General features: G+C 47.0%; 2 protein-coding genes across 5 annotated transcripts; both read right to left on the bottom strand.

Moving 5' to 3' along the window:
• Nucleotides 1–46: 46 nt before the first annotated feature.
• Nucleotides 47–10,954, bottom strand: HVCN1 (hydrogen voltage gated channel 1). 4 transcript variants are annotated; one of them, XM_032229072.1, is made up of 6 exons: nucleotides 10,846–10,954; nucleotides 5,746–5,986; nucleotides 3,338–3,442; nucleotides 1,989–2,220; nucleotides 886–998; nucleotides 47–505 (listed from the first exon to the last, which is right to left on the bottom strand). In XM_032229072.1, exons 2-6 carry the CDS (start codon nucleotides 5,947–5,949, stop codon nucleotides 440–442), a joined length of 720 nt encoding a protein of 239 aa, XP_032084963.1. In that variant the 5' UTR covers nucleotides 5,950–5,986; nucleotides 10,846–10,954; the 3' UTR covers nucleotides 47–439. The 4 variants fall into 4 exon arrangements, with proteins under 4 accessions (XP_032084963.1, XP_032084964.1, XP_032084967.1 ...); XM_032229073.1 differs by lacking the exon at nucleotides 10,846–10,954 and adding an exon at nucleotides 10,673–10,835; XM_032229076.1 differs by lacking the exon at nucleotides 10,846–10,954 and adding an exon at nucleotides 8,091–8,215.
• A 1,906-nt stretch (nucleotides 10,955–12,860) lies between these two features.
• On the bottom strand, nucleotides 12,861–26,486 carry LOC116516892 (serine/threonine-protein phosphatase PP1-gamma catalytic subunit A-like). The gene is given in 9 exon segments (XM_032229558.1): nucleotides 12,861–13,255; nucleotides 14,081–14,141; nucleotides 14,759–14,893; nucleotides 15,765–15,988; nucleotides 16,949–17,053; nucleotides 17,777–18,007; nucleotides 18,614–18,745; nucleotides 26,431–26,461; nucleotides 26,463–26,486. Coding segments are annotated over 9 exon segments (957 nt in total). The 3' UTR covers nucleotides 12,861–13,241.
• Between the last annotated feature and the right edge of the window lie 386 nt (nucleotides 26,487–26,872).

The following is a 26,872-nucleotide window of genomic DNA, read 5'->3' as shown; positions in this document are numbered from 1 at the left end:
CTTCCGACTCTTACGAGGGCAGCTTTTGTGAACTACCGGAGGCCAATTCCCAGTATGGATTTGAATTTATTACATTATCATTATTATTATTTCCCCTAAGTCTTGTGGAACTGTACAGCTGTACAAGAAAGAACGGCAGGGCTCAATTTAGAGTGCTGGAGCTGTTCTACCCACGTGGGGTCTCCAGAGGAGAGATCGAGGCCAGCCGGGTCCCCCAGCTGGGTGCCCTCCAACCAAACCCGCCTCCGAGCAGGACTGGGAGGATGGCGGAAGGCGGCGTCCACTCTATCTGAAGGGCATCAGCTCCGGAGGAAAGCAGCCGGCATGCGGATAAATGTGCCAAAAGGATCTGTTTACAAGGTCACCCTCTCGACGTAAAACTGGTTTTCTCAGGGCCAGAACAGAATCCAAGGAAGAGGTTTGGTCCAGCTCAGGCGCCTTATTTGGCCTGGTTGAGGAGGCCATGTTGCTTCATGAGGTTGTTCAGCCTTTCAATTTCTATTTCCTGTTGGAGAAAAAAAGGGAGGGCAGGTGATTTCCTGTGTCCCTCGATGCATCATTTTTATAATCAACAGCCCTTTTCCATTTTGGGGGGAGGAAACAGAAAAGGAAAAGTGGAATTTAAATGCTCGGAGAGCTTTGAAAGCTCTATGGCCAATTGGATCTTCACTATTGAATAAACATCTGGATTTTCTCAGTCCTCGCTATTGATTCCTTTCCTTTGTTCCCAGCTACGTTTTCCGTTTCGTGGGGGGGAAAAAACCCAAAGGGTTCTGTAAGAGCAAAACCAAAACTCTGCCATCACATTGGAATAAATCCAGTGGCCAGGAGGACGGAAGCCCTGTGGTTCCTGCTGGGACCCCCTTGAAGGCCTTAAAAACTTACCTTCTCAGCACAGCTGCTTTCCAGCTGCTGGACTTTGCTACTCAGCTGCAGATTGGCTTGCTTCAGCTTGGAGATGTGCTGTTCCGTGCGGGTCTTCACGGATAAGATTATTCCTGCAGATGGGATCGAAGGACAAGGCAGCTCACAAAAACTATCGGCCACTTGAAAATTAGCACTGCCCGACATATTTACAGCAAACATCCCGCTTAGGAAGCCATGACAGAAAAGGGCTCGGGTTGTATAAACATGGACAAAACCTGGAGGCTAACTCAAAACTTTCCAGTGCTATGATCAAATTCTCAAAAAAGATGGAAACTAACCGAGGAGAGAACCAATCTAGAACCAATAGGGAAATTTCCTGGCGGCGAAAACAATAGCAATAGCAGTTAGACTTATATGCCACTTCATAGGGCTTTCAGCCCTCTCTAAGCGGTTTACAGAGTCAGCATATCGCCCCCACAGTCTGGGTTCTCATTTCACCCACCTCGGAAGGATGGAAGGCTGAGTCAACCTTGAGCCGGTGAGATTTGAACCGCTGAACTGCAGATAGCAGTCAGCTGAAGTGGCCTGCAGTTCTGCACCCTAACCACTGCGCCAATTAATCAGTGGAACAGCTCACGAGCAGAAGTTGTAGGTGTTCCAACACTGGAGATTTTTAAGAAGAGATTGGACAGTCATTTCTCGGACACGGTCTGGGGTTTGCTGCTGCTAGAGCTGGGGTTGGACTAGAAGACCTCCAAGGTGCCTTCCAACTCTTGTTATTGTTACTTGGGGGGGTCTGAAAGCCCACCCATTGAACCGATTGGCTTTGGCAAAGCAGGAGGCGTTCTGTAAAGACAGTCTTGAGAGAAAGGATATGATGGACAGGAGAGAAGAAGGCAGAAATCAGAAAGAGAAAAACGGGATGGAAACACTCGGGATCAGGTTGCCCAAGAAGCGGCCAAAAGTCTCCATCTTTAGGTCAGGGAGCCAGGAGTTTAGCCAACCCCAAAAGGAGGAGAAAACTCCCACTCAAGCCTTTCAATCGTTCTTGGATGAAACCAGACACAAAGAGTTTAAAGACCCAACGTTGCCCTTCAAACCGTCCTGCTTTCCGGACGTACCGTTGATGATCCTGGCCACCCGCCACAGCCGGAGCAGAATCAGCAGGCCGAGCGCTTCAAACTGATGCTCCTGGGAGATGACCACGATGTCCAGGATGAAGGAGACCACCACCACCACGGCGTCCAAGACTTCGAACTTGTGGTGGAAGAACTCCAGGCGGTAGGCGAAGAGCTTGAGGCTGAGTTCCACCAGGAAGAGGGAGAGGATGGAAAGGCTCAGGTAGTGGAGGACCTGGGGGAACACGGAAGGAGCCACAGGTCGGTTGACAAAGCCGCCCAGGATACAACGGGGGAGTTTGGAGAGAGCACAAGGCACAAGACAATTGCTCTTCACCTTTTTAAAAATTATTATTACTTTTTCTGACCTAGACTTCCCGAGACAGTATAAAGCACACTCTTAGTCCCCAAAACCCTCTTTTTATTTCAATGGCTGTGAATTGTGTTCATTCGCAGCCCTTGATGAGTCACAAATAGTTTGTAAAGGGTCCAACAGAAGTCTGCCAAAGTCTTTCGGGATAAGGCCGATAAGCACCCATCTTTATCTCCCTCAAAACTCTGCCAAAGACCAGAATGAACAAAGTTGCTTCCTGCAAAGGATCACGTGCCTTTGCTCCTCCTTTACGTCTTATGGGAGGGGCCAAGCCTTACTCCCGAGTCGCCCCTTTTGTCTTAACTGTTCTTGCCTTCTGGCAGCTCTGCGCATGCGCGCACTGGGAACAGGCTCACAGCCTCTTGCCCCCAACAATCCGGGTCCTCATTTTACCCACTTCAGAAGGACGGAAGGCTGAGTTAACCTTGAGCCGGTGAGATTTGAATTGCCGAACTGCAGCTAGTAGCCAGCCGAAGCAGCCTGCAGTACTGCACTCCAACCACTGCACCACCTCAGCTCTCTGGACCCAAGCTTATTTTTGCACGAAGGGTTCAAAATTGCCCTCCTTTTGCTTTTTCCAAAATAGAGGCCCCGGACAGGGTTCCGACCAGTTCACCCACAAAACCGCGCTCGACTAAACCGCGTTGGTGATGTCATCAACAGGGCAACAACAGCGCGGAGACAGAAGCACGCTGTAAACCCTAAACCTAAAATTAACCCCTAAACCTAACCCCCCTAAACCTAACCCTAAACCTAACCCTAAACCTAACCCTAAACCTAACCCTAAACCTAACCCTAAACCTAACTTTCTCCGCGCTGGCTGTTGTCGCCCTGTTGATGACATCAGCGACGCGGTTTAATAGGGCGCGGTTTAGTTGAGCGCGATTTTGACGGGGTCACGTTCCCACCACAACTTTCTGGATGATCCTAAGTCACCTCCTGCCCAGAGAGTCTCCTCTCCACCCATTTTTTTTCTCACCCTTGGTGCGATCTCCTCTTTGTCCGGGTGAATGATCTTCAGATCCAGAAGCAGCTCTCCCAGCACCAACACAGCATCCAGGATCACCAGGCAAACCACCACGATCTAGGAGGAAAAAGGGGGAAGCACTCAGGTAAAAATGATAAAATGTCCTTGGAAGTCCCTCAGCAGATTTTGAGGTCGATTCCCGTATACGTAGGCAGCAAAAAAATAACTGCAGCCCGACACGTTAAGTGCAGGGGAAGGGGAGAACAATTGGGACCATCCCATTTCAGCATTTCTTAATTCTTTTCCCAGAACAGGGATTGAAAAAAAATGAATAGTGATAGTGAAAAATAGTGTTTCTCAACCTCGGCCACTTTAAAATGTGTGGGCTTCAACTCCCAGAATTCCTCAGCCAGCATGAAGTCCACACATCTTTTTTTTTTAATTGAAAATTTTTGGGGAAAAAAAGGCTTTTACAAATATTTACCTCCACCCCCCAACCTTCCCCCCCCCCCCCGACTTCCCAGAACCAATACAGGGTATAAATCTTTAACAAAGATGTTCTAAAATAAACTTTAAAAAAGTTAGTATCATCTTTCATTTGAGCTTTAACTCCTCTTGTTAGGCTAACACTAAACAGATTATATCATTCCTTGCTTCTTCAGTCATAAAACTATCTGGAATTTCTTAGTCCCGTATTTATTTTGAATATAGTCAATCCATCTTCTCCACTCCAATTTATATCTCTCATTTGAGTGGTCTTTGAGATATGCTGATATTTCAGCCATCTCTGCTAAGTTTGTTACTTTTAATATCCATTCTTGAATAGTAGGCAAATCTTCCTTCTTCCAGTATTGCGCCACCAACAGTCTTGCTGCCATTATTAAATGCAAAATCAGGTTAGTCTCTATAACAGTAAAAATAACTGCAGCCCAAGACGTTAACTGCAGGGGAACGGGAGAACAATTGGGACCATCCCATTTCAGCATTTCTTAATTCTTTTCCCAAAACAAGGATTGACTCCTCTTGTTAGGCTAACACTAAACAGATTATATCATTCCTTGCTTCTTCAGTCATAAAACTATCTGGAATTTCTTAGTCCCGTATTTATTTTGAATATAGTCAATCCATCTTCTCCACTCCAATTTATATCTCTCATTTGAGTGGTCTTTGAGATATGCTGATATTTCAGCCATCTCTGCTAAGTTTGTTACTTTTAATATCCATTCTTGAATAGTAGGCAAATCTTCCTTCTTCCAGTATTGCGCCACCAACAGTCTTGCTGCCATTATTAAATGCAAAATCAGGTTAGTCTCTATAACAGTAAAAATAACTGCAGCCCGACACGTTAACTGCAGGGGAAGGGGAGAACAATTGGGACCATCCCATTTTAGCATTTCTTAACTCTTTTTTCCCAAAACAAGGATTGAAAAACAAAATGAATAGTGATAGTGGAAAATAGTGTTTCTCAACCTCGTCCACTTTAAAATGTGTGGGCTTCAACTCCCAGAATTCCTCAGCCAGCATGAAGTCCACACACCTTAAAAGGGGCCCAGGTTAAAGCATTGGCCACCTGATTGGAAAACCAGGAATGGTCTCCCAACTCCAATGAACCAGCTAACAATAAGCGAGAGCCCACTCAAGGAACTAGCAACCTCACTCCCACCTAAACTGATAGGGCAAACCACTTGTGTATGAAATGAGACCAAACCCCACTCCCTACCCGCACTGATAGCAATAGCAATAGCAGTTAGACTTATATACCGCTTCATAGGGCTTTCATAGGGTTTACAGAGTCAGCATATCGCCCCCAACAATAATCCGGGTCCTCATTTCACCCACCTCGGAAGGATGGAAGGCTGAGTCAACCCTGAGCCGGTGAGATTTGAACCGCCAAACTGCAGATAACAGTCAGCTGAAGTGGCTGAAGTACAGCACTCTAACCACTGCGCCACCTCGGCTCTTTTGATGATGTTACCTAGTTTGGTAACGAAACAACTACAAGAAATCCACCAAGCTCAGAAAGCAGAAAGCACCCCCACGATGATTAACTCGCTAGAAAATGTGCGCAGAACCACGGAATGCCATGGTTTACTCCTGTGGTTTGCTAAATAAACCAGGACTGGCTAAGTTCACAATGCTAGTTATAGCAGGAAGTCATTTCTTTGGTGTTGGCCAAAGATGTGGCACAAACCATACCTGGGATTTGGACATTACGGTCAGTGACTGACAGTGCAATTCTGAGCAAGTGAAGATGGACCAACAACCCATGATTAAGACCACATGGAGGAACCCAGCATATGTATCAACCAAGCGACAAGGTGGTACCCAGGATTATCCGTATCGTCCTGGGCTTGGGGGACCCTGAACTCGGATAAGAGAGCCCAGGGGCGGCAGGCGCCTGAAGCTTCCCGCATCCATACCTGGAACTTGTGGGATTCGAAGAGCCTTTTCATAACCTCTCGGAAGGTTGGGCGCCTGGGCGCCGATTCAACTTTAACCGTGACCTCCGGCGGCTTCCCTTCTCCTTCCTCTTCGGTCTCTTCCTCCTTCCATTTCTTGTAGTCGTTGTTCCACTGGGCAGTGTCGTCTCCCACCACCGTGAAGTGTTTCAGATACATCGACATGGTGGTCGCTCAACGGGACAGCGCCTCCGGAGAACAGCTGCAGGAGCAGATCTTGGTTAAGTCAAGGCTTGGTCAAAATCACCTTCCTCGGGAGACATTCACGGGCAGGTAAAAAGAGAACAAGGGAATCGTGCACTAAAGTTGATCATTTTTTCAAGGGCCTCCGGACTCGCCAACTTTAAGACTTCCACAGCCAGCATGGGGAATCAATTCTGAGAGTTGAAATCCACAAGTTTGGAGGTCCCTGATTTAGGTGACCGAGTCCAGATCCCTACTCAATGTAAGGCGCCTCCCCAGTAGATAACAACAGCCCAGGCGCTACTCAATCCAAGCAACTCAGTCACTTGACGGCCAGACAATTTTAGCAAATCATCATCACCAGGAAATTTGCTACTTCCCTAATTCACTACTCTACCCTTCCATCCCTTTTCCTACTAGGAGCACTCAATGAAGCATCCATTTGTACCCAAGAAGGGCGCCCACAGCAAAAGCCCAGGAGTTATGTTTAAAAAAAAAAAGGGTTAAGAAACTAATCTTTCCTACGAGACGCTGCGAGGAGAAATAAAACAAGGGAAGCAGGGCGGAAAGGCTACCTTGAAGAAGAAGAGAATTACGACACAACAACCACCAGTCCTGAGCCTCGGAGCACCCCCCCAAGATCGTCTCTCTCTCTCTCTCTCTTACCGTGTCCAAGCTCTCCTTCTCCGCCCACTGAGCCTGCCTCTCCCCTGCCAAGGAAACTGAAGGCAAGAGGATCCCCCACAAAGCCCGCCTGGGAGAGAGGCTGCCCTGCCGTGCTAAAGAGACTTTTGCTGGCTTATAGGAGAGGCAAAGAAGAACAAAAAAAAAAACCCCCACGTTTCCTGTTTGTGTTATTTTGCATAAGACATTTCTGTCGCAATCTTTTCTGATGATAAAGGAGAGGCGGAGGAGGGGAAAGCCCACCCAGGAGGGGGTTAGCCAACCGCTGCCCTTAAGAGAAGAGCCATTGCTCCCCCCCCCACCCGTGTTTGTTGTGGGTACAAACCATGGCCAGGACAGTTCTCCTTGTCCTTGGCTGAGATGGCATCAGCTCCCTGCAGAAGGAAGACCCACCAGGAGGGGCAAGGACTTGCCCAGAGTGCCAGCAATTGGCTTTAGTGCCACCGGAGTGGGCTCCGGTTGAGGGAAGTAGCTGGCACAGATGTCTGCTGTGTTTACGGTATACCATAGCGGCCAAATAAATACCAGCCATTGCTGGTTTATGGTCCTCTTTGCAAACAGCTTCCAGGTAATTGGAAGAACAAGTTTGCATGACTATGCAAAAGCTCTCTGACCTAATCCTGATCTAATCAGGATTTACAACCTCCTCATCTATTTGCTGCCCAGAAGGGGTTATCGTTGAATATTGTCTAGCAACAAACAGCCTCCCTCTCCCTCAGGGCCTGGGGGGGAAACAGCGTGTGGTTTACGGAAACCACAAGGAATTCTCTTGAAATGCTCAAGGTTATTGCAAAATGATAGCGGTCTATTTTTAAATATTTTTTTAAGCACGGTGTTTCTCCCCAAACAAACAGCGCATACTTTGCTCGGCTACAGTGGACCCTGCTCTTCCCTCACCCCGGACTCGAACGTGTTGGGCTAAACCGATGGGTGTGGGAACATCAGCTCAGGGTTACACGCTTACACAATCCGCAATCCTGTCGAACAATTTATAGTAAAGGTTGTGTAAAAGAGAAAGCCGTTCTGAGCTCAGCCTTGGAAATCAGGATTTCACCTATTTATAGCAGCCCTTAAAATAGACGGCTCCAAGAAAGGAAAGTAATACCTGTTTCTTGACTAAACCCAAAGTTGGTTGAGTTCAAGACCCATCCTAAGACATCAATCATGGGTTACTAAAACCAATGGCTCCACTGACAGCCGGTACTTAACTCAGAATACAAGTGTTGCTTCGTTTTCTACTCCAGGAGTCTCCAATGAGTGACCTAAACCCCATGGAAGAAGACGGGGGGCATAGCTGAGAGGAGAACCTCAAGGTCTCCTGGGCTTTAAAAAGCTCCTATTCTGGTCTGTTGGTTTGCTTTCTTGGAGAGCTGGAAGATTAACCCCATCCAAACTATAAAGAAGGAACCGTTCCAGACATGAAATAATGAATGTTTCACCTGAACACCTGTCTGGGAAACCTGGACTTCACTTTCAAGGAAGACTCTTGAGCTTTCGCATAAGCCATCTTTCATCCACCTGGGAAGAGAGGCAGATCTGCTCTACTCTGTGGGAAGTTATCATCCAGCCTTCTCCCAGAAAAATGAAATATCCTAGGAAATATTGAAAAGGCAGAATATTTCTCTGGATGTGAAAAGAAACATGTTTCAAAAGACAGAATAGTTGCCTATAGCTTTCTGCCCATCCCCAGCTAATGGGCCATTAAGATGGCCCGGCTAGCCCACTTTACATAATAAAGACTTCTCCTCACTGCAGCTGTAGGGGGAAGGGATATTACTCAACTGACCACAAGGCAACTGAGAACTCATCACAGCCTAGAGAGTAGCCCCCTGCATGGCACCATGGGAGTCTGACAACCAGTCAGAATACATTTCTTACACAGGAACAGGAAACAGAGAGGCGGGACTGAACAGGGTATAAAAAGCCTAGCAAGCCCCTCCTTCAGCCCTTCTCTTCTTCTCCACCAACATTGAAGCATCTGATCCCCTTTTCTGTTCGGGGCTCAAGCCGTGTGGCCCTGTCCACCATTAAAACCATCTTTCCAAGCAGCCTCCATGTCTCCAGTGTCTTTTTTCCCCCACTTGGAGCTGAACCCAGAAGGACATTTCTTTCAACAACTCCTACGACGCTAAAAAGGGGGAGGCTTCCTCCGGGTTTAACCACAATTTGTTGAATAGGCCACAACTCTCTGTCAAACCCAAGCAAACCGCTAATCATACCACCTCACTACGCTGTGCTGCCTTCCCAACCTGGCACCTCCACCTTCCAGAATCCCCCCCAATTTTGGACTTTCGCCTAGGAAATTCACCGAAGCTTGCAGAAAAATCTGCCTTAGTTAAATATTCTCTGTCTTCCCCTACAAGCAACTCAAGGGATTGATTTACTTTTCTTGCAATCCGCCCACTCCTCCTTTTAAGAACTTTCACAACTTTTCTAGGATCTAGAAGACCCCCCCCTCCTCCCCAACAACCTTCCTTATATTTCTGTAATTTGGAATGGGGGGGCTATTGCTTGCCCAGAAACCTGTCTGCCTGTCCCCACATCCTCAGTTAAAATGTCTCTGTTTTTAATGCTTTCAGCCCTTCTTCAAAGTCCAAATTCTTCCCCCTTTTTTGTGTGTTTTGTCTCAACATAACTCACGTTATCAAAAGCCACACATGACAAAAGATTCCACTTTTTGGCAACACTTTCCAGGCCTTAAAGTCCTGTCAACTCTTGTTCCATACTTCTGCTAACATCCTGTTGGAGGTCATTTATATCGACATCTTTAAATAATCGCCCAGCTTCCTTCTCTAGTTTCTGCATTTCAAATTTCTTTTTCAAGTGAAAGGCCCTTCCTTCCACAGTTAAAAAGCCAAGCTTTTTAAACTCTTTATTAATACTGGAAAAAAAAGTTCCTCTTTTTCTCATTTGAAAAACAAATTTTGTGGGGGGCTTTTTTCCTCTCTGGGGAGGGGTTATTTTTATTTCGTGACGTTTAGCCACAAATTTACATTTCTTGAGAACAACGGGTGTCTGCAGTGAAGTCACTGGGGTAACACTGGGTCCATTAGAGTATAAAGGTAAATGTTCCCCTTGCACATATGTGCTAGTCGTTCCTGACTCTAGGGGGCGGTGCTCATCTCCGTTTCAAAGCCAAAGAGCCAGTGCTGTCCGAAGACATCTCTGCAGTCATGTGGCCGGCATGACACAACTCCCGAAGCCGCATCGAATGCTGTTCCCTTCCCACCAAAGGTGGTTCCTGTTTTTCTACTTGCATTTTTTACCTGCTTTCGAACTGCTAGGTTGGCAGAAGCTGGGACGAGTCACGGGAGCTCACTCCATTACGCGGCGCTAGGGGTTCGAACCACCGAACCTTTCTGGTCGACAAGCTTAGCCACTGAGCCACCATGTCCCACTAGAGCATAGGGGCCTCCAAATTGGGCAACTGGTGGACTTCAACTCCCAGAATTCCCCAGCCAGCTGGGCTGGGCTAGGATTACCCCCATGTGTAAAACCCACCCTGGCTGGATTGACCCCTTCTAAGCCCACTGCTCTAAGGCAGTGTTTCTCAACCTTGGCGACTTTAAGTCCTGTGGACTTCAACTCCCAGAATTCCCCAGCCAGCTATGCTGGCTGGGGGATTCTGGGAGTTGAAGTCCACAGGACTTAAAGTCCCCAGGGTTGAGAAACATTGCTCTAAGGAGGCAGAGCCGAGGGCTGGCTGGGGGATTCTGGGCGTTGAAACCCAAATGTGAAGGCTGCCAACTTTGGCGACCCCTAACCCTGGTTAGCCTCTTGGGATGGCCAAGCTCCATCCACCCGCCGATCCTGCCAGCTGCTCCCTCCTTCCCCCTCGTCCCCACCTCCGAGCCCGCATCGGCCGCTTCCAGGCGAGCTTACAAGCGCCTCTCGGCCCGTCCGGCTCAGCTGAGCCGAGGAGGTTCCGGGCGCCCGAGCTGCTAAGTGATGGCGGAGACCCCACCCCACCCGTCGCTCCACGTCTCCAGGGCTGGGAAACAGACCCCCGCCAAAAACAAACCTGGGGAGGCCCGGCTCCCAGCGTCGTCCCGGGACTGCAAGGAGGACGAAGGGGCTGCTGGCGTCGGCCACGCAATGGGCGAGGGTCCCCGCCTGGACTCCCCCTGCCCTGGAGGGTGGGCGGCCTTGGGGGCTCCCTCTCTCCTTCCCTCCCTTCCCCCCCTTTTGCCGTACCGTGCGGGGCCACGAGCCGCTTGGCCAGCCTGGGCGGGTTGGAGGGGCCGCCGCCTCCCCTTCCACCTTCCCCGCCCCCTTGGCGCCTCTGGATGCAGGAGGAGGAGGAGGAGGAGGCGGGCTGGCCGGAGGGCGCCTCTCCCCGCGGCGGCCGGGCTCTTCCGCGCAGCCGGCGGGGGATCGGGGAAGGGGCTCCGCCCGGCTTCCCACCGGGGGCGATGCGCGGGGAAGCCGCCGATTTCCAGGCTCCGCTGCCTGCCGAGTGCGCAGCCAGGCCGGGGGAACATCTCGGCCAAAAGGTCGCCTTTGGAATTTGGCCGGATTTGCGTCTTCAAACGCCCCCAGCCACCCACCCCCCATTCTAAGCCGGGGGTGCTGCTTCAGTTAAGGACCCCGAGCTGCGATGCCTTGATCTGTGACTGCAGAGAAAACCTCCCCCCCTCCTTCCCCCCCCCCCCCGCTTTCTTTTGGGAGCCAAGAAGTCTTTTGAGTAAAGCGTTAGTAAATGCATGGGACCTGAGCCCCTCCTGGTGGCGCCTTCTGCAAGGCCACCCTTGCTGCTTCTGCCCCCACCCAATTTAAGGGGTGGGAAGGGCATGGTCTCTGCTGGCTTGCTCCAGGATGGGTAGCCCTCCACTTCTGCGAAGATCACGTTTTTGAGGATAAGGAGGAGGCCTCCCCCCCCATGGGACACCAGAGGAGTCTTCTGCCCACCCAACACTTCCACCTGCCAGTGGTGTCATTGTGCTCCCAGAAGTGGACAGCTTTCTCCACGGGGATGATCACCTCTCGATCAGAGAAGGCCAGGGGTGGCCTTCCATCAAACACCCAAAATCTCAGAGCCCCGAATTTACTGATCCTACGAGAAAAATGCCGGAGCGCTTCTTGAGGCTCTCTTTACTAAGTTTTCACCATTAGATAGGATGTATTATAAACTTTTATTCATTCAACATGAAACTCAGTTAACTGAACGTTTAAAAATGTGCCACAAATACCATTGACTGGTGCCAATAGTTGATACGGTTTGCTGCCAGCGCCCTAGGTATCAGCCAAGGACCTTCTTAAAATATACGATGTTCCGAGCAGCACAGTTTTTTTGCAGTTCCATTGGTGTTATTGCAGGAAGCGTTTGCAAAATTCTTGGACATGGTGCCCTATGATAATGGGTATCAATGGGCCCTAGGTATCAATCAAGTACCTTCTTAAGATGTACGAGGATGTTGATGATGATTATTGCAACAACAGAATTGTATCACAGCGGCCAGTTTTTTCACCGGATTTGGCATTGGCTACTAGTCGGGCCCCACCCAGGGGCCTAGGACGTCGTAACGTATTTTCGTAATATGCGTGCAGATCCAAGCAGTGCGGCTTTTTGCATTTGACTGATGGCGATTTTGTCAATTTTTAACTGTTTTAAATGTAATTCCAGTGCTTTTGGAATAGCACCCAGTGTGCCGATTACCACTGGAATTACCACTGCTGGTTTGTGCCATAGTCATTGAATTTCGATTTTTAAGTCCTGGTATTTTGCAATTTTTTCACGTTCCTTCTCGGCGACCCTGCTATCACCTGGTATTGCGATGTCTATGATTGTGACCTTATTTTTCTCAACCAGTGTGATGTCTGGTGTATTATGCGCCAGTATTTTGTCGGTTTGTATACGGAAATCCCACAAGATCTTGACCATCTGATTTTCGGTGACTTTTTCAGGCTGATGTTCCCACCAGTTTGTTGCTGTTTTAATATTATAATTTTTGCACAAATTCCCATGGATCATTTGTGCTACTGAATTGTGCCGCAATTTATAATCAGTCTGCGTGATTTTTTTACAGCAGCTGAGTATGTGATCAACAGTTTCATCAGCTTCTTTGCAAAGTCTGCATTTGGCATCATCAGAGGATTTTTCGATTTTGGCTATATAATAATATATTATTATATTAATATATTGATTATGATTATTATGTTTCAAGTGATTTTTTCATAAATGCGATGCTGAAAAAAACCCCAAAGCCACGAAAATTTAACAAGTTACTCATTTAATAGGCATTTTACCACATTTGTATTGTACACTGTCATCTGTTTAAAAAGAGTACAGGTTTTTCTTTAGAAACAAAACGAAAAAAAAACCACAAGAAACTGTGAGTCATCGAAACAGGTGAACGCGGGTTCACTGCTGCAGTTGGTTGTTTTCTAAGCTTTGTAGGTAGCAAGTCTCCAAGATGCAAATAAAACAAAACCTAAAGTTAATTCTAATTCTCAGGCAAGTCTCTTCACATGTTACAACTTTCTGAACTGGCTAAACGAGCACAGCAGCACGCTTCGACACTGAATATAAGGGGAGTATCAAAAGTCTTTAATCCTGTACTTCAGCTGCTCACAAGCTTTACTCTGCTAGTTCAAGTCGTCCTTCCTGCAGAGGAAAAAATCCAGCTTAAGACACCGGTGCATCTCTAGGGGCCTTGCTGACTGGCCTTAATCCCTGCACAACTTAATTTTACAGAGACACAAATATCTAAATCATGGCTTTTAGAAATCGTGATTTCAAAGTATACAGGAGGGGGGGGGTTAGGGCGCTGCAATTAAAACAGGCATCATACTAGTGAAGCTGGCGAAAAGTTCTGAGGGTGGGTTGAAAAAGCCGACAACGGGGACTCGGGTACAGGACAAGGAAAATGCAAACGCTTTAGAAACAAAAGCGATCTACAAGTGAATCGTCATCGACGGTACACGCAATTTGACAGTCATACAAAGTTTCCTAAGTCTCGCGGCACGCTGGTGCCTCCTTGGCTCCTAAAACAAAGACAGGCATTGCACATCGCCTGGTCGGAGTCGGTTGCACAATTACCCAGAATGGCAGGAGAGGCGCTGTGAAGTGTACAGCCGGAACATCAAGAACAAAAAAAAGGGAGTGTTGTGGTTTTTTTTTTCCTCTCTTTCCAAAGACCGAAGTTTTGGGGTTGGTTTTTTTTTTAAAAAAACCTCTTCTTGAGAAGGGAGAAAAGTCCCATTTGCTGCTACATCCAGCAAATGCCATCCGTCAAAAATGAATCGGAAAGGAAAACCACAACACATTTAAGTCTAGTCTTAGCAAGCGGATGGATACACATTTACCGGTTCGTTTTGTTTGCTTTTCGTTTTTTTTTTTTAAAAAAAAGAAGATTATATACTATGGTACAAGTCCCAACCGGGAGGGCCCAAGGGGGGGCCTATTTCTTGGCTTGTTTTGTGATCATACCCCTGGGTGGCGTTACGGGCCGGCTGGCGTTGGGCTTCTTCTTCTCCGCAGGCTTCAAGATCTGGAATGACAATTGGCTGGTTTAGTGATTCAGGATCTGCAGGGGAAACTACTACAAGGAAACCACACAGGTAGAGTTACACTGCTCTGCTCAAACCTGGGAAGATGGGGCTGAATGACTCCGCCCAAGACCCAGAGCGGAGGGTTAGGATCACATCTTCCTCTATGTCTCTGTCTGAAGAGATCAATGCCTTTCCTCCCAATCCCATAAGCCCCTTTACGACCCGTGGACTTCAACTCCCAGAATTCCTGAGCCATGGCTTGGTTGAGAGGACAGGCGAGAGCCGGTGCTGGAGGATATCCCAGGCCAGGAGCAGTTTGGGCTTCCGAGACCAGCCCAACGAACCTGACCTCCGATGCAGTTGTGATGTTCCCCCCACATCTTGCAATGACCCCACTTCCTCCTCTCCACAGGTGCCTTCAGACAGCAGTGGGGAGAGAAAGGATTCTCAGGAGGAGGCAGGCGCAGGTCAATCTATTAAGCTGCCCTGGATCTAGTATGGCTCAGCATGGAGCAACTGGCTAATGCTCGGAAGGTTGACGGGAAGGAAACCGTCACTGAACAAACCACAGAAATGTAAGGTAAGGGAAGCCCCCGGGCCTTCGAAGATACTTTACCTGAAAGGAGCACATTAGAGTCTCATCCACACTCATCATAGCACCTGCATTGTCAAACTCCCCACAGTAATTGGGGGCAGAAAACAGAGTTACCAGCTGCCTTTTTGCAAAGAATTCGTATCCATCTTCAACTACCTGTAAAGGGAAAAAAACAGCGGCGTTGGTGCCGGCAGGATGGGGAAAAAGGCAGAAAAGCAGAAAGTCGTTTCAGGGGAAATGAAGGATGCTCCTTTGTTGGAAGTCTGTCAAAGGTTCCGTTTGCTGTGGAAATGCAAGCGCTGTGGACATGCAGGCTCTGACTGAAGCGGCCACAGCGCCAGGCACCGCAGCCGTTATGTCCCAACGAAGGGATAACACGAGCTGCCAACAAGTGCCAAAAATGGCCCTGGCTACTGTGCTCTACACACATATGGGATGTTTTAGGCAGGGTTAGAAAAAGCCAGCGGATTCTCGGTTTACATTTGCTGTGGCTGTGCTTTCCTACTTGGGAGCCTATTCTAAATCCAATCGGGAGAAGTCCTCTCTCACTCCAGCCAGGGAGAGAAGGCCAAGAATTCCTAAACCAAGCAGCTACTTGGATGCTAGGGGCAGAAGCGGGATTCCACCAGCTCGCCCCCAAACAGGAAGCTCCGACAATCAGCAGGGAGCGAACCAGTTCGCTCCTACGATCAACTGGGCCCGCCCATATGCCCCTGCGCTTTACCGACCTTTAGCTTCTCAGCTGAGTCGTCGGGCAGGATGGATTAGCGCAGTGGTTCCCAAACTTGGCAACTTTAAGACTTGTGGACTTCAACTCCCAGAATTCTCCAGCCAGCTGCTGGCTGGAGAATTCTGGGAGTTGAAGTCCACAAGTCTTAAAGTTGCCAAGTTTGGGAACCACTGGATTAGCGTGCCTCAGCTGTTTTCCTTCCAAAGCAGCAATCCGGAAGGAGCACGTGTGCAAAGCGCTGGGATCCCACCCCTGGGCAGAGGGGACGTTTTCTAGACCCTTCTGGTCTTCGCCTACCTGATGAGCTCTGCATATGAGGTCCAAATCGTGTTTATGAAGGAACTTTGCCACCACTTCGGCTCCAAATGTGAAGGAGACCCCTCGGTCGTTTTCGCCCCATCCAAGCACATCCTTGTCGGGATCAGACCACAGCAAGTCACAAAGGAGGCCTTGGTCTGGCACGTCTGTGGGCCGCATAATTCGCCGGATTTGTTCCATGGACTGGAGATCTGGTGATAAGCCTGGGCAGGATTAAGCGGCAGCTGGTTTGAATTTGGCTCACTCGGGAGGTGCACAACGCAAACACCACGCAAACTAGCCGGAAGTACATGGGGAATGAGACGGTTGCCCTGGCAGCTTCGCCTCCAGTTCTGAGGAAGAGCAGCCGGCCAACTTCATCTAAGAGGTGATGCTCAATCAAGGGACCCAATACAGGACCATGGTAGGACAGAAGATGAGAAATTAAAAACAATCCCTTTCTTGGATAACGTATCCGGATTTACTCAGACTTCAAATGGATTTAGGAGCGTCATTTGGAAACTGAAGTCACGAGTAGCACCGATTTCAACGGATGCAGTTGAAATGAAACTAAACCTGGATCCAATGCCAGGAAGATCCCGGCGTAACGTCGCACGTATCTACACTTCCAGCCCCTTCCAGAGCAAACTGAGAATCACCACTTTGGCCAAATCAACTGTTTCAACAAATAAACCTCCCGTTGCTTTAGCGCAGTCATCTCAAATGAAAGGGCGCCCTGCCCTTGCTGAGCCAAATGTGTTTCTCTCTCTCACACACACATCTGTTCGGCTGTAGCCTCCTACTCACATCCTCCAACACTGCAAGCTTGAGGTTTCTGCCTCAAAACATCCTGCAGATGTTTAGATTATAAGGCAGGAATGGCAAGGCCAAGCATTTGAAGGGCCCACAAGAGGCAAGACTATTTGAGCACAAGTATTTATATACCACAGAGGCAGCAGGAACTGTCTGTGTAACCTACACTTATCTCATATATCATTGAGGGTCTGTTAAATAATTTTAAGACGGCTTTCCAATATAAATTGGTCTCCCCCCCCCCAAAAAAAACCCTCGTCATATAAGTTAGCTATGTTTAAGGAATGAAATGTTGAGTTTGTCTCTGAACATGCCTTGAAATTGAACTCTGATCAGTTACGAGGCCTAGGATAGCATCCAAAATCACGTACCTCCGTGGCAGCAAAATATTTTCTCGTCCACAATGGCTGCTATGGGTAAGCAGTTGAAGCAATCCGTGAAGGTTTTCCACAGCTTGATGTTGTATCTTCTTTTACCTGGAGAAGCCAATGAAGAAGTCGTTTCGAAATCAAGGGTGACAGAGAAGAGTAGTTTAAGGGAATCCCTCGCAGTTACTCCTAGGCCTGATCTGGCCTGCCTTCAGTCAAGACTGGCTCGATCTCTATAGACTTGCAACCATTTGTTTAGTTCAAAGTTAAAATGGAACTGAAAAAACGGACTTATGACCAGACCTTGCACTTATGACCACTGCAGCATCCCACTGCCACAGAATGCTTGGCGACCAGTGTATATTTACAACGGTTGCAGTGTCCCACTGGGCCACATTACCATCCTTTGCGACAGCTTCTGGCAAGCACAGTTAATGGGGAAGGTGGATTTGCTCCACAATGGGGTGATTCACTCAGGTCCTGCAGTGATTTGCTTAACAACCGTGGCAAAAGAAAATCGGGCACAGTTCACTTAACCTAAGCCTTGCTCAACAGGTCCCCATCTGTGAAGTCAAGGGCTCCCTCTACAACTTTAACCAAAAGGGAAGATGATACAAAAACACAGAATAAGCTGGAGTTCATGCCGGAAAGGCACATGATTATGTTCTGCCTTTGCCACAGGAGGCCTTCAAGGTGATACAAAAGCTCAAGGACGTGACAGCTCCCCTTACTCCAGGAGCCTCTTAACTCTGCAACCCTCCTAACGCCCAATTCCCTCTAAGGATAGATTTCATAGTCAAAATGAGGGCACATCCCCCCACGCATACTTACATTCATCATAGAAGCCATAAATTCTATTAATGCTAGCACATTCATGGTTGCCTCTAAGGAGGAAAAAGTTCTCTGGATATTTTATCTTGTAGGCCAGCAAGAGGCAAATTGTCTCTAAGGACTGCTTCCCTCGGTCAACGTAGTCCCCAAGAAACAGATAGTTGCTCTCCGGTGGAAAACCACCGTATTCAAATAGCCGCAGGAGGTCGTAGTATTGTCCGTGGATATCACCTTAAGCAGAGGAAAGCGGTTTTCAGTGCAGTTTGGCTAACTAAAGCTGAGTCCATCACAGCAATATATTTTAAATATGCAGATTAACAGGAGCGTTACGTAAGAGCATTATGGAAAGTAACCTCAGTCAGGTTTTCAACAAGTTTCCCCATGTTGCCAAACCTTAGAACATTATTTACGGCTGTGGTTTTAAAGATAAATTAGATCAAAGTGTGAATTTCACCCATAGTTTTATATCTAAGAAGTCTACTCTAATATTTCTGAAAAAGAGGAAATAACTACTTCCCCCTCTCAGATGGACATGACAAGGATGGGCAAAGTAAGAGGGATTATATACTATTTAAATATTCAGAATAGCTACCAGACTTCAACAGTGTATCAAAACTGATTTATCTTCCTGAAATTTGTTTCCTTGTGGTTACATCCAATAGTTCCTTTCAGAAACTCTGTTCAAAGACAGTTCATCCTCAGTCAACGTGGCTGAAAGAGGTTACTAACTGCGATTCTCTAACAGACCCAACATCCTCACATACATCACCTGAAGTTATTACCTAACAAATTCTGTGCATCATGATTATTTAAAAAACAACAACACAAGGCGCTTACCACATATTTTAAGCGGTGCTTCAAGTTCTAACAGAATTGGTTGACTGAGGAAGATCTCGCGAGATTTCAAGCACAAACCTCTGATTTCATTCTCTTGAAGCTGGACATTTTTACCAGGTTTGGATCCTCTCACTAGGTAGAAAAAATATATAGGGTGATTTGTAGCACATCATACATACATAGAAGCCCAGTCAATTACTTTTATTAGGAGGGAGGATTTTGACACACCCACCCAAATCTTTCTTCAATTACATGTGTCAATTTATTTCACACTGATGGAACATTTGAGATAGGCATAGCTATGTTTTCATTACCAGCTTCTATTTTGTGCTGTTGGTGTGTATTTTTGGCAATTGGCACCACACATGCGGTATACCTTACAGTTTATTCCAGTTGCACCTTCTAAAAAGAATGCATACTTTTATTAAATTCAAAATAGCCACTCGGAATAATTGTGGCTATTAACACACAGATTCTAATGCATTATTAAAATGAGTGGAGTTCATTCCAGGAGGTGGGCATAGTTTAAAGTGCTTGGTCCAAGCGTAGCTATAGTCGAAGCCGAAGCTGTGCACAATGTGTCATAGCACACCCTCTCTCAAGATGTCAACCATATTCTCTAAATGTATGTAAAAATTCTCAAAAATATTGACGGGAATTGTAGCAGCTTTAGATTTGCATAATCAGTAGAACAAAGGATCAAGAAATCCTGCTGACCAATTGCCTCATTTGCATAATTTATGCCTATTTCATGCTTGCAGAGAGGGAACAAATGAGATTCTGTGATTATCTTCTCCAAGAGTTTGATTACAAGATTTTACATCTTCTCTCTCATCATCTGTGCCTTATATCATAAAACAAGCAAAGAAAAAAATACAGTTTAAAGTACTTGTACAGACAGTTCTGAAGAGCTCAAAGATTACGTTTAACAAGCTTTTTGCTTTGAGTCCTTATCAGAATCAGGTTGAAATTTCCAGCCGATTTCTCTCCGGAAATATAGGTCACAACCTGACCCATACTTGCCCTATAATTAGCTTATTCTGTCAGTCAGGTTAGCAGTTTATGGTCGTGTTATCAGTAGCATTAGATACCGGAGGAGCAATGAAAATTCTTATCACACATAACCAAGCATAAACTCACTGAAACGTTTCCTTCTGCATTGCAGCATGGCTGCTCTGTGACAGAAGGGATTCCTGTATCATTTCCCCCCCCCCAATTCAGCTCCCAAGCTATAAGCAGGTCACCTGAAATGTATTTCACAGGACTGCCAGGGATCTAACAGCAAAACAGCTACAGAAACCAATCCAAGATAACTGCATTTAAAAAAATCAACAGGGCAATTTGCATTCCTTAATCTTAAGCATTAGAATTAAGTCAAGGGTGTTAATGCAGAATAAGCTTTCCAGGCAGGAAATGTTGAATAAGTCGTCTTAAAATGCTGAAGTCCAAAGACCAAACTTTAGGGGGAAGTTAAGCAAACGATGACTGAAAGGAGTGTATGTTGAATTGGGGACCTACAGTTTTAATTTATAACGTGACCAAATGACAACTGTTCTCACAACTGTCTACGGCATAATTTATGTGCTTGCGCAAATCCTTATCAGCTGTCATCATTCCAAGATCCCTGCAAATATGTCTAATGTGCCAGATTGCTGACCACTCATCTGTTGCTTTGACTCTACCAGAGGAGCTGGTTTCCCTTAAAAAAACCCAAAGCATCTGAACTGCTAATAAGCGGAGAGGAGGAAGATTCGCTCTTTACAAACCCCCTTCACAATTTTCAGAAAGGAAGTGCTTTAATGTTGGAGATATAGAAAACAGGCCTCCCAGAGCCAGGATTGTCACAGAGATGGTCCAGAGCAAAACCTCTTCAAGCCGCTATCTCTAAAAATAAATAGTTCCTGGGCTGGGCGACCTGGCGACATCAAAGGGACAGAGAGAGAGAGAAAAGTGAGGCCAAGAGATGCTCTTGAGTGGTTCAGCTGGAATCCTACATCACTTTATTCCTCCTTTCGGAGTGTTGTTTCCTTTAGTGGCTGTTATGTAACCTTTATGTAACACTGTACAAGAAGTGGTACCCTGAATTAACTTACCTACTTCTCTCTCTCTCCATTTTTTTTCCTTTTGAACTAGTACAGCACAAGCTAACATTTGATACTTAAAAGAGAACCGAAAGGCGAGATAAATAGGTAAGATATAGACAGAGAAGCCCATAAACTGGAAAGTGAGCCTCGCTTATTGGGGCTTTCAAACCTATAATAATCTCTTAAGCTTTGTCTGTTCCAAATATTTTAACACGTGCCCTGAATTAGTGCCAGTTCATGTGAGTAAAAATATCGCACATCTGTTTTGCCAGGCAAATCCTACAGAAATCCGTTCTTAGGGCCCCCCTTCCCCCCCACTTGTAAAGTTCAGAAATATTCTGAACTTAGCGGAGGGCACAGCTTCCTTGACGAAGAGAGGGACAACACAGGAGTTAATCATGGACACCACTCTTGATTTAATAACCATTTAAACAGCAGAGAAAAACAATGGCCTATGGAAAACAACAGACGACCTTATATTTATCAGATGGGAGGGGAAATCTCTAAGTTATAATTCTCCCCAGCATAATGTGATGTGCTGAGTAAGTACACAAATGATACCGCACAGAGCCAGGGAGGAATGAATGGTAGTTGGTTTAGGAAACTATTAAATTTGCAGAAGTACAACAGATATTTTTAAAATAATTTTCAGAGTAGCCCACCCAGGACTGAACCGAAGCAGTGCCACAGAATGTGGAATTGGGAAGAGGAAGAGGAGGGTGGAGGCAACGAAATGGCCTGTTGGTCGGGGACACAACGGCTGGCTGGCTGAGCGAGTGAAACTCTGCCATGAAGACTGCAGTTGCACAGCCGGCTCTGGGTGTCAGTCGGCAGAGGTAAACCTTTCAACCTTTTCCACAGGTCAGTCCTGTGCCCTCAGCCTGGCTTCGAAGGAAATCAAGCGTTTCATGTCTGCATGCCAAGAGAAAAACATCGACACGCTTAAAAGGATCACCGTTGTCTTTCTTTTCTTTTTTTAAAGGCAAAACCTACACTGGTATTCCTCGACTTCCAATAGTTCATTTAGTGAACGTTCAAAATTACAGCACTGAAAAAAAAGTGATTAGGTCACATGATCAGAATTCAACTGTGTGGCAACTGGCTCATATTTATGACGGTCGCCGCATCCCGAGGTCCTGCGATCCGCCTTTGTGACCTGCTAGTCATAAACTCAAATGGGGAAGGCAGATTCATTTCACAACCGTGCTCTTAACTTCATAACAGCAGTGATTCACTTAACGACTATGGCAAGAAAGGTCGCAAACTCACTTTACAAATCTTTTACTTAGCAATGGAGATTTTTGGGGCTCAATTGTGGCCGTAAGTCGAGGACTACCTGTATTTTCACATGGCAGCTGTTCATTAATTACAACCCCACTTGTTTACCCTGCAAAGGGAGAGAAGGGTAGAGGCAGCAGGCAGAATCCAGCCAAACCTGCTTTGCTCCCCTGAGGCAACCTACCTGGCTGATTAGTGATTTGTTCCAGAGGAAATATTTATCACCGACATGCACATAGCCGGCTCTTGGACTCCAACGCTGGAAGTCTTGAAGAAGATGTTGGATATCCATTTGGTCTGAAGTGGTGTGGGGCTTCCTGCCTAGGCAGGGGGTTGGACTAGAAGACCTCCAAGGTCCCTTCCAGCTCTGTGATTCTAGTCTATTCTACTAGTGAACAGCACTAATTACAAATGGCACAACCAAAATCAATTCGTTCCGCAGGCTTAAATTGCTTCCATTGTTCACTAAAGCGCCGTGACCATCATCTTTAGGCTCCCCCACCCCCATTACGATTTTTCAGGCCATAGTTATAATTATGGCCTGAAAATCGTAATAGGGGGGAAAAGCATAAAGTCCTTCACCGCAAAGGAAGCATGAAAATAGCACAGTAACAGTTGGAAGGGACCTTGGAGGTCTTCTGGTCCAAACCCCTGTTCAAGCGGGAGTTCAGGCGCGTGGGGCTTGCACACGTTAATGGCAGAAGGAAAAGGAAACCCAAGTCCACCTTTGCAAAGACCACCAGGTAAAATAGTTTGCAGTCTGCAACTAGTCACCTGTGGTTAAATAAGAGTTTTAGAAAGATAAGAGTGAGAAAAGCACGGAAGCCTGTTCTTCTAACAAGAAGCCTATAATTTCCCACTTGCATCTGGGTTGTTAAAAGCCCAGACGGGATTAAAATATGTTGCTTTGAGATAAAAGGCTATTCAAATCTACTAGCCTTGATAAACAAGTAAATAACAAGATTTTCTGGTCATACAAAATAGGTGGTTGAACGCACTATTTTCTTTCCAGGTATCTATCTAATCAGACAGATCTATAATAGTCTGCAGGCCCTGCCTAAAGCCAGAAGATCTACATTGGGACAGGCCCACTAACGTTTGTCTGGGAGCTTGTAGCTTTCCAGCTATAAAATGGAAATTAAACTGGCTGCTTTGAGCGCAAAAACTACCTCCTTTTTATCGTATTCGTGGGGTTGAAAGTTTGAGTTCCCTGCATTAACAAATATGGAGAACTGGAGCATGCAGACAGTTCTAATTATATTTTATAGCAATGCCACCCTTCCAAAGTTCAGAAATGATATGAAGCCTCACTTTCATTCCCCTCTTCTTGGATCTGAAAGGAAGCAGGAGAGCTAAAGCTTTGCAGCTTTTTTGTAGCAACAACGAAGCCCCAAGATCTTATTGCAACTCTTCGAAGAATGGGGTAAAATACACAACTAGAGAAGCTTCCTTCTCTAAGATGCTGAGAGATGCATTTTAGAATAAAATGCCGATAAATGCATTTTAGAGCCAAAATCTTTCACGTTTGGGATTGAAATGACCGATGCAGAAGGAAAAAAGAAAATGAGATACTTTTATAGCTAATCACTTCCAAGAGAATTTTTTTTTTTAAAATCCCTCTGCCGCATAATTTAAATTATATTAGTAGAGATGTAGCATTAAGTAGCTATAAGATTTCTATTAATAGAAGATAATGGAGGTGTAAATATGCCCTGCTTAATCCCTCCAAGTTATGTGCCAATTTAAAACTCATGTTGCGTTAAAGGACGCCCAAAATTAATCTATACTGAACTCATGCTGTTGTCATCTGAAATTTAAATTTGTTAAACAAATGAAGAGAGATGATTAAACAACCATTTTTACTAAGCATGCAAGAACACCTCTAATAACACTGGAAGGGTTTGAATTTTGGGGGGGTTAGTTCTATCTAGGCTAATATCAAACATCTTGAATTTATAAATCCAGTCTTTTTTTGCATTGCTAACTCTCTTGCAATGGTCTTTTCAGCAAACCTAAAGGAGAAGGATTGGTGAAAGGCACTAGGTGGCCCAGTTCATATTATTTTACACATCCATTTGCTAGAAATTAAACTCCCAAACTGAGTTATTAATCGAGAATGGAGTCGGATGAGGCTCAACCCAGTAGCTGCCTTCTAATTTGTGCTTATTGCTGGAAGGAATGTTGGTCATCAGGTTGTTCACCCAAACTCAAGTTTAATCCAAGGCCAGCCTCCTGCCACGAAAAACTGGAGACAAATGCCCCAAATGTACAGAACACATCGCCTCTTGGAGGTGCCCCAGAAAAGCCCTTGGACCAGTCCGTCAGATGGTTCCGATGAGAGGAGCCACCTGGAACCCAGCCCCGGAGTTTAGAGTAGTCAAAATGTCCAAACTGATGTCATAATGCTTGGATAAGTCTGTAATTTGTTTGCAAGCAACATGTTCACTCCAGCTCAAAGAATCAGGCCTATTTTTAAAGTAATGGCCATAATAGACGGGCACAGGCGGACAAGCAGCATTTTTACGCCCTCCTAATTCCTGGACCGGCAATCACGGAGTGTCAGGAAGACTGGCTAACCAACAAACCTCTCTCTTCCCTCCGAGCAAGACTCCACCTATGTTAAAGAGGGCAAAACAAGAGAGGCCTGCAAACTCCTTATGCTTCTATTCTAAGAAAGGGCAGACTAGAAAGGCCTGTAAGATTTCACCCTCCAAGTATAAAACACATCTCGTACAAAAACTTTGGGCAATTTGGAAGGTGAGGCTCTAAATCTTGGATGCAAGTCCTCCTGAAGAATTCCTTTCCTTCCTCTCACCACTTGAGCAAAGGAGCCCAGGGATAAGGACTGCAGGACCAGGAGATCAAAACCACAGGCAATTTCAGCTTTTGGATCCTGGGGAAAGAGGGATATTTATTCTACACACACACACACACACACCCTCAGAAACCCTCCATTCCTACTCTTCTGCTTTCCCTTCACAGCAGAGGGGCCTACTTTCACCTCACCCACCTTATTTATGTTTACTTTGTGGCATCTCACCCTAGAAGCCCAAACCCATATATTTCTCCTAGTATTTCTCCTCTTAGAAGAACAACTTGAGTAAGGTTCTGGAGCTGAGAGAGAATGTTCAAAGTTATCTATGTGTTCACACGTTAGTACTGGGCCATCCTCACACCGGCTTCCAATCAGATCCAGCCAGAACCAGAATAAAATTACATTTAACAACTTCCCACTTTGTTGCAAAACCCAGGAACCCAACAGAAGCCAAACGGCAACCCAACTAAAAGACTCTTTTATTCCGAGGATGCTTTTCCAATTCAGATCTGAAGAAGCTGCTTGGAGGAGAAGCGAAACATTTTAAAGTGGGGGGGGGGGGGGGGAAGGAACCAAGGAAGTCCAATTGCCTTTTTGGAAAAGGTACCTTTGGGGGAGAATCATAACCTGGGTGATTGGGAATCTCCAGAGCCGGGCACACGTAAACCCGTTTCCCTGCAAAGGAGAACCTACAAAGTTTTTTCCAAAATAGATCTTATTTGCGAAGTGAAATCAAAGGCGAAGGTAAAGAAAAAATATATATTTGCCCCTTGACCCCATTTTCTTCTAATGGGTAACAAGCACGGCCGACCTGCATCACCCTGACTCTGCGTTTTTCATTAATTACATACGGCACCTGTGTTTATTTGTATGTCTCATTATTTATATGTCTCGGTGTGTTTGTGTGTGTGTGAGAGACACACGCAAATGCCTCGTTTTCTCTCCCCCTCCCCGTCCTATTTGGGCCAAAGATTCAGGCCTCTTTTAACTGCCTGCCCCCCACATCCACACAGCCAAGCCCCTGCCACCCTCTTACCAGGCATCCTTAAAAATCCACCCCCAATAATAAAATGGGGGGGGGGGAAATAAAACACATTAAAGAGAGGCTACCCCCCCCTCCCCAGGTAAACAAGGCTACATTTCACCTTCCCTGCCAGGTATCTCCTTCCCTCCATTGAGCATCCCTTCGCTTCACCCCCCCAAAAAAAACCCCTCTTTAAAATGGGGGGGGATCTTGGCGCCCTTTTCTCGCCCGCCCCCCCATTTCCCAGCCTTCCTTTGTCAAGGATTTGATTTCAGCCCCCTCCCCACAATCCAAAGGCCTTCCCAGATTTTGGGAGGGGAACCCCGATTTTCGGGCAAGGGGGGGGGAGGAGAGAGAAGAACGTGCGGGGGGGGGGCGGCCTGCAATGAGGAGGGGGTGTATATTTGTGGGAGGGGGGTCCATCTTCAAAGCGCCCCCCCCCTTTCCGCCGAAGAGAGGGGAGGGGGTCTTGCCCCCCCCCTGAAGGGAAGGGGCCCCAATCGGAGCATCCTGGGAGGGGGGGGTCGCTTCCCCCTCCCACTATTACCAAGGGGGGGGCGCAGATGCCTCCCCCCCTACCCGCCCCCCTCCCTCCCCAGAGCCGCCCCCTCCTCACCCTCCAGCAGCCGTTGGATGATGCTGTCGATGGTTGAGCTTGTCAATATCCGCCATCGCCTCTCCGCGGCTGGGGAAGGAGCCAAGGCCGGAGCCCGCCGGGTCGACTTCACCTCCACCTCCTCCTTCACCGCGGGCCGCCCCCGGCTTCCCGAGCCGGCGCTTGCCTCCTTCGCCTCCGCCTACCACCGCGCTCCTCTCGCCCCCCTCTTTCTTTCTCTCTCTCTCTCTTCTCTCCCCTCAGCGCCGATCGCGCACACCGCCTCAGCAGCCCAGCAGCATCCCCGGCGACGGCGACGGCGGCGGCGGCAGCGGCATCGGCGAACAAAATGGCCGCCTCGGCCCTCCCCCTTCGCCTCAGTCGCCCGCCTTCGGGGTGGGGGGCGGAGGAGGAGGAGGCGCAGGGATAACGGAGGAAGCGCCCGCCGGGACTTCTTTCTGGC

The sequence above is a fragment of the Thamnophis elegans genome, chromosome 13 (genome assembly GCF_009769535.1).
Source record: "Thamnophis elegans isolate rThaEle1 chromosome 13, rThaEle1.pri, whole genome shotgun sequence".
NCBI classification, from domain to species: domain Eukaryota; kingdom Metazoa; phylum Chordata; class Lepidosauria; order Squamata; family Colubridae; genus Thamnophis; species Thamnophis elegans.
Note: the sequence above shows the minus strand (reverse complement) of the source record. Positions and strands in the feature narration are given on the sequence as shown.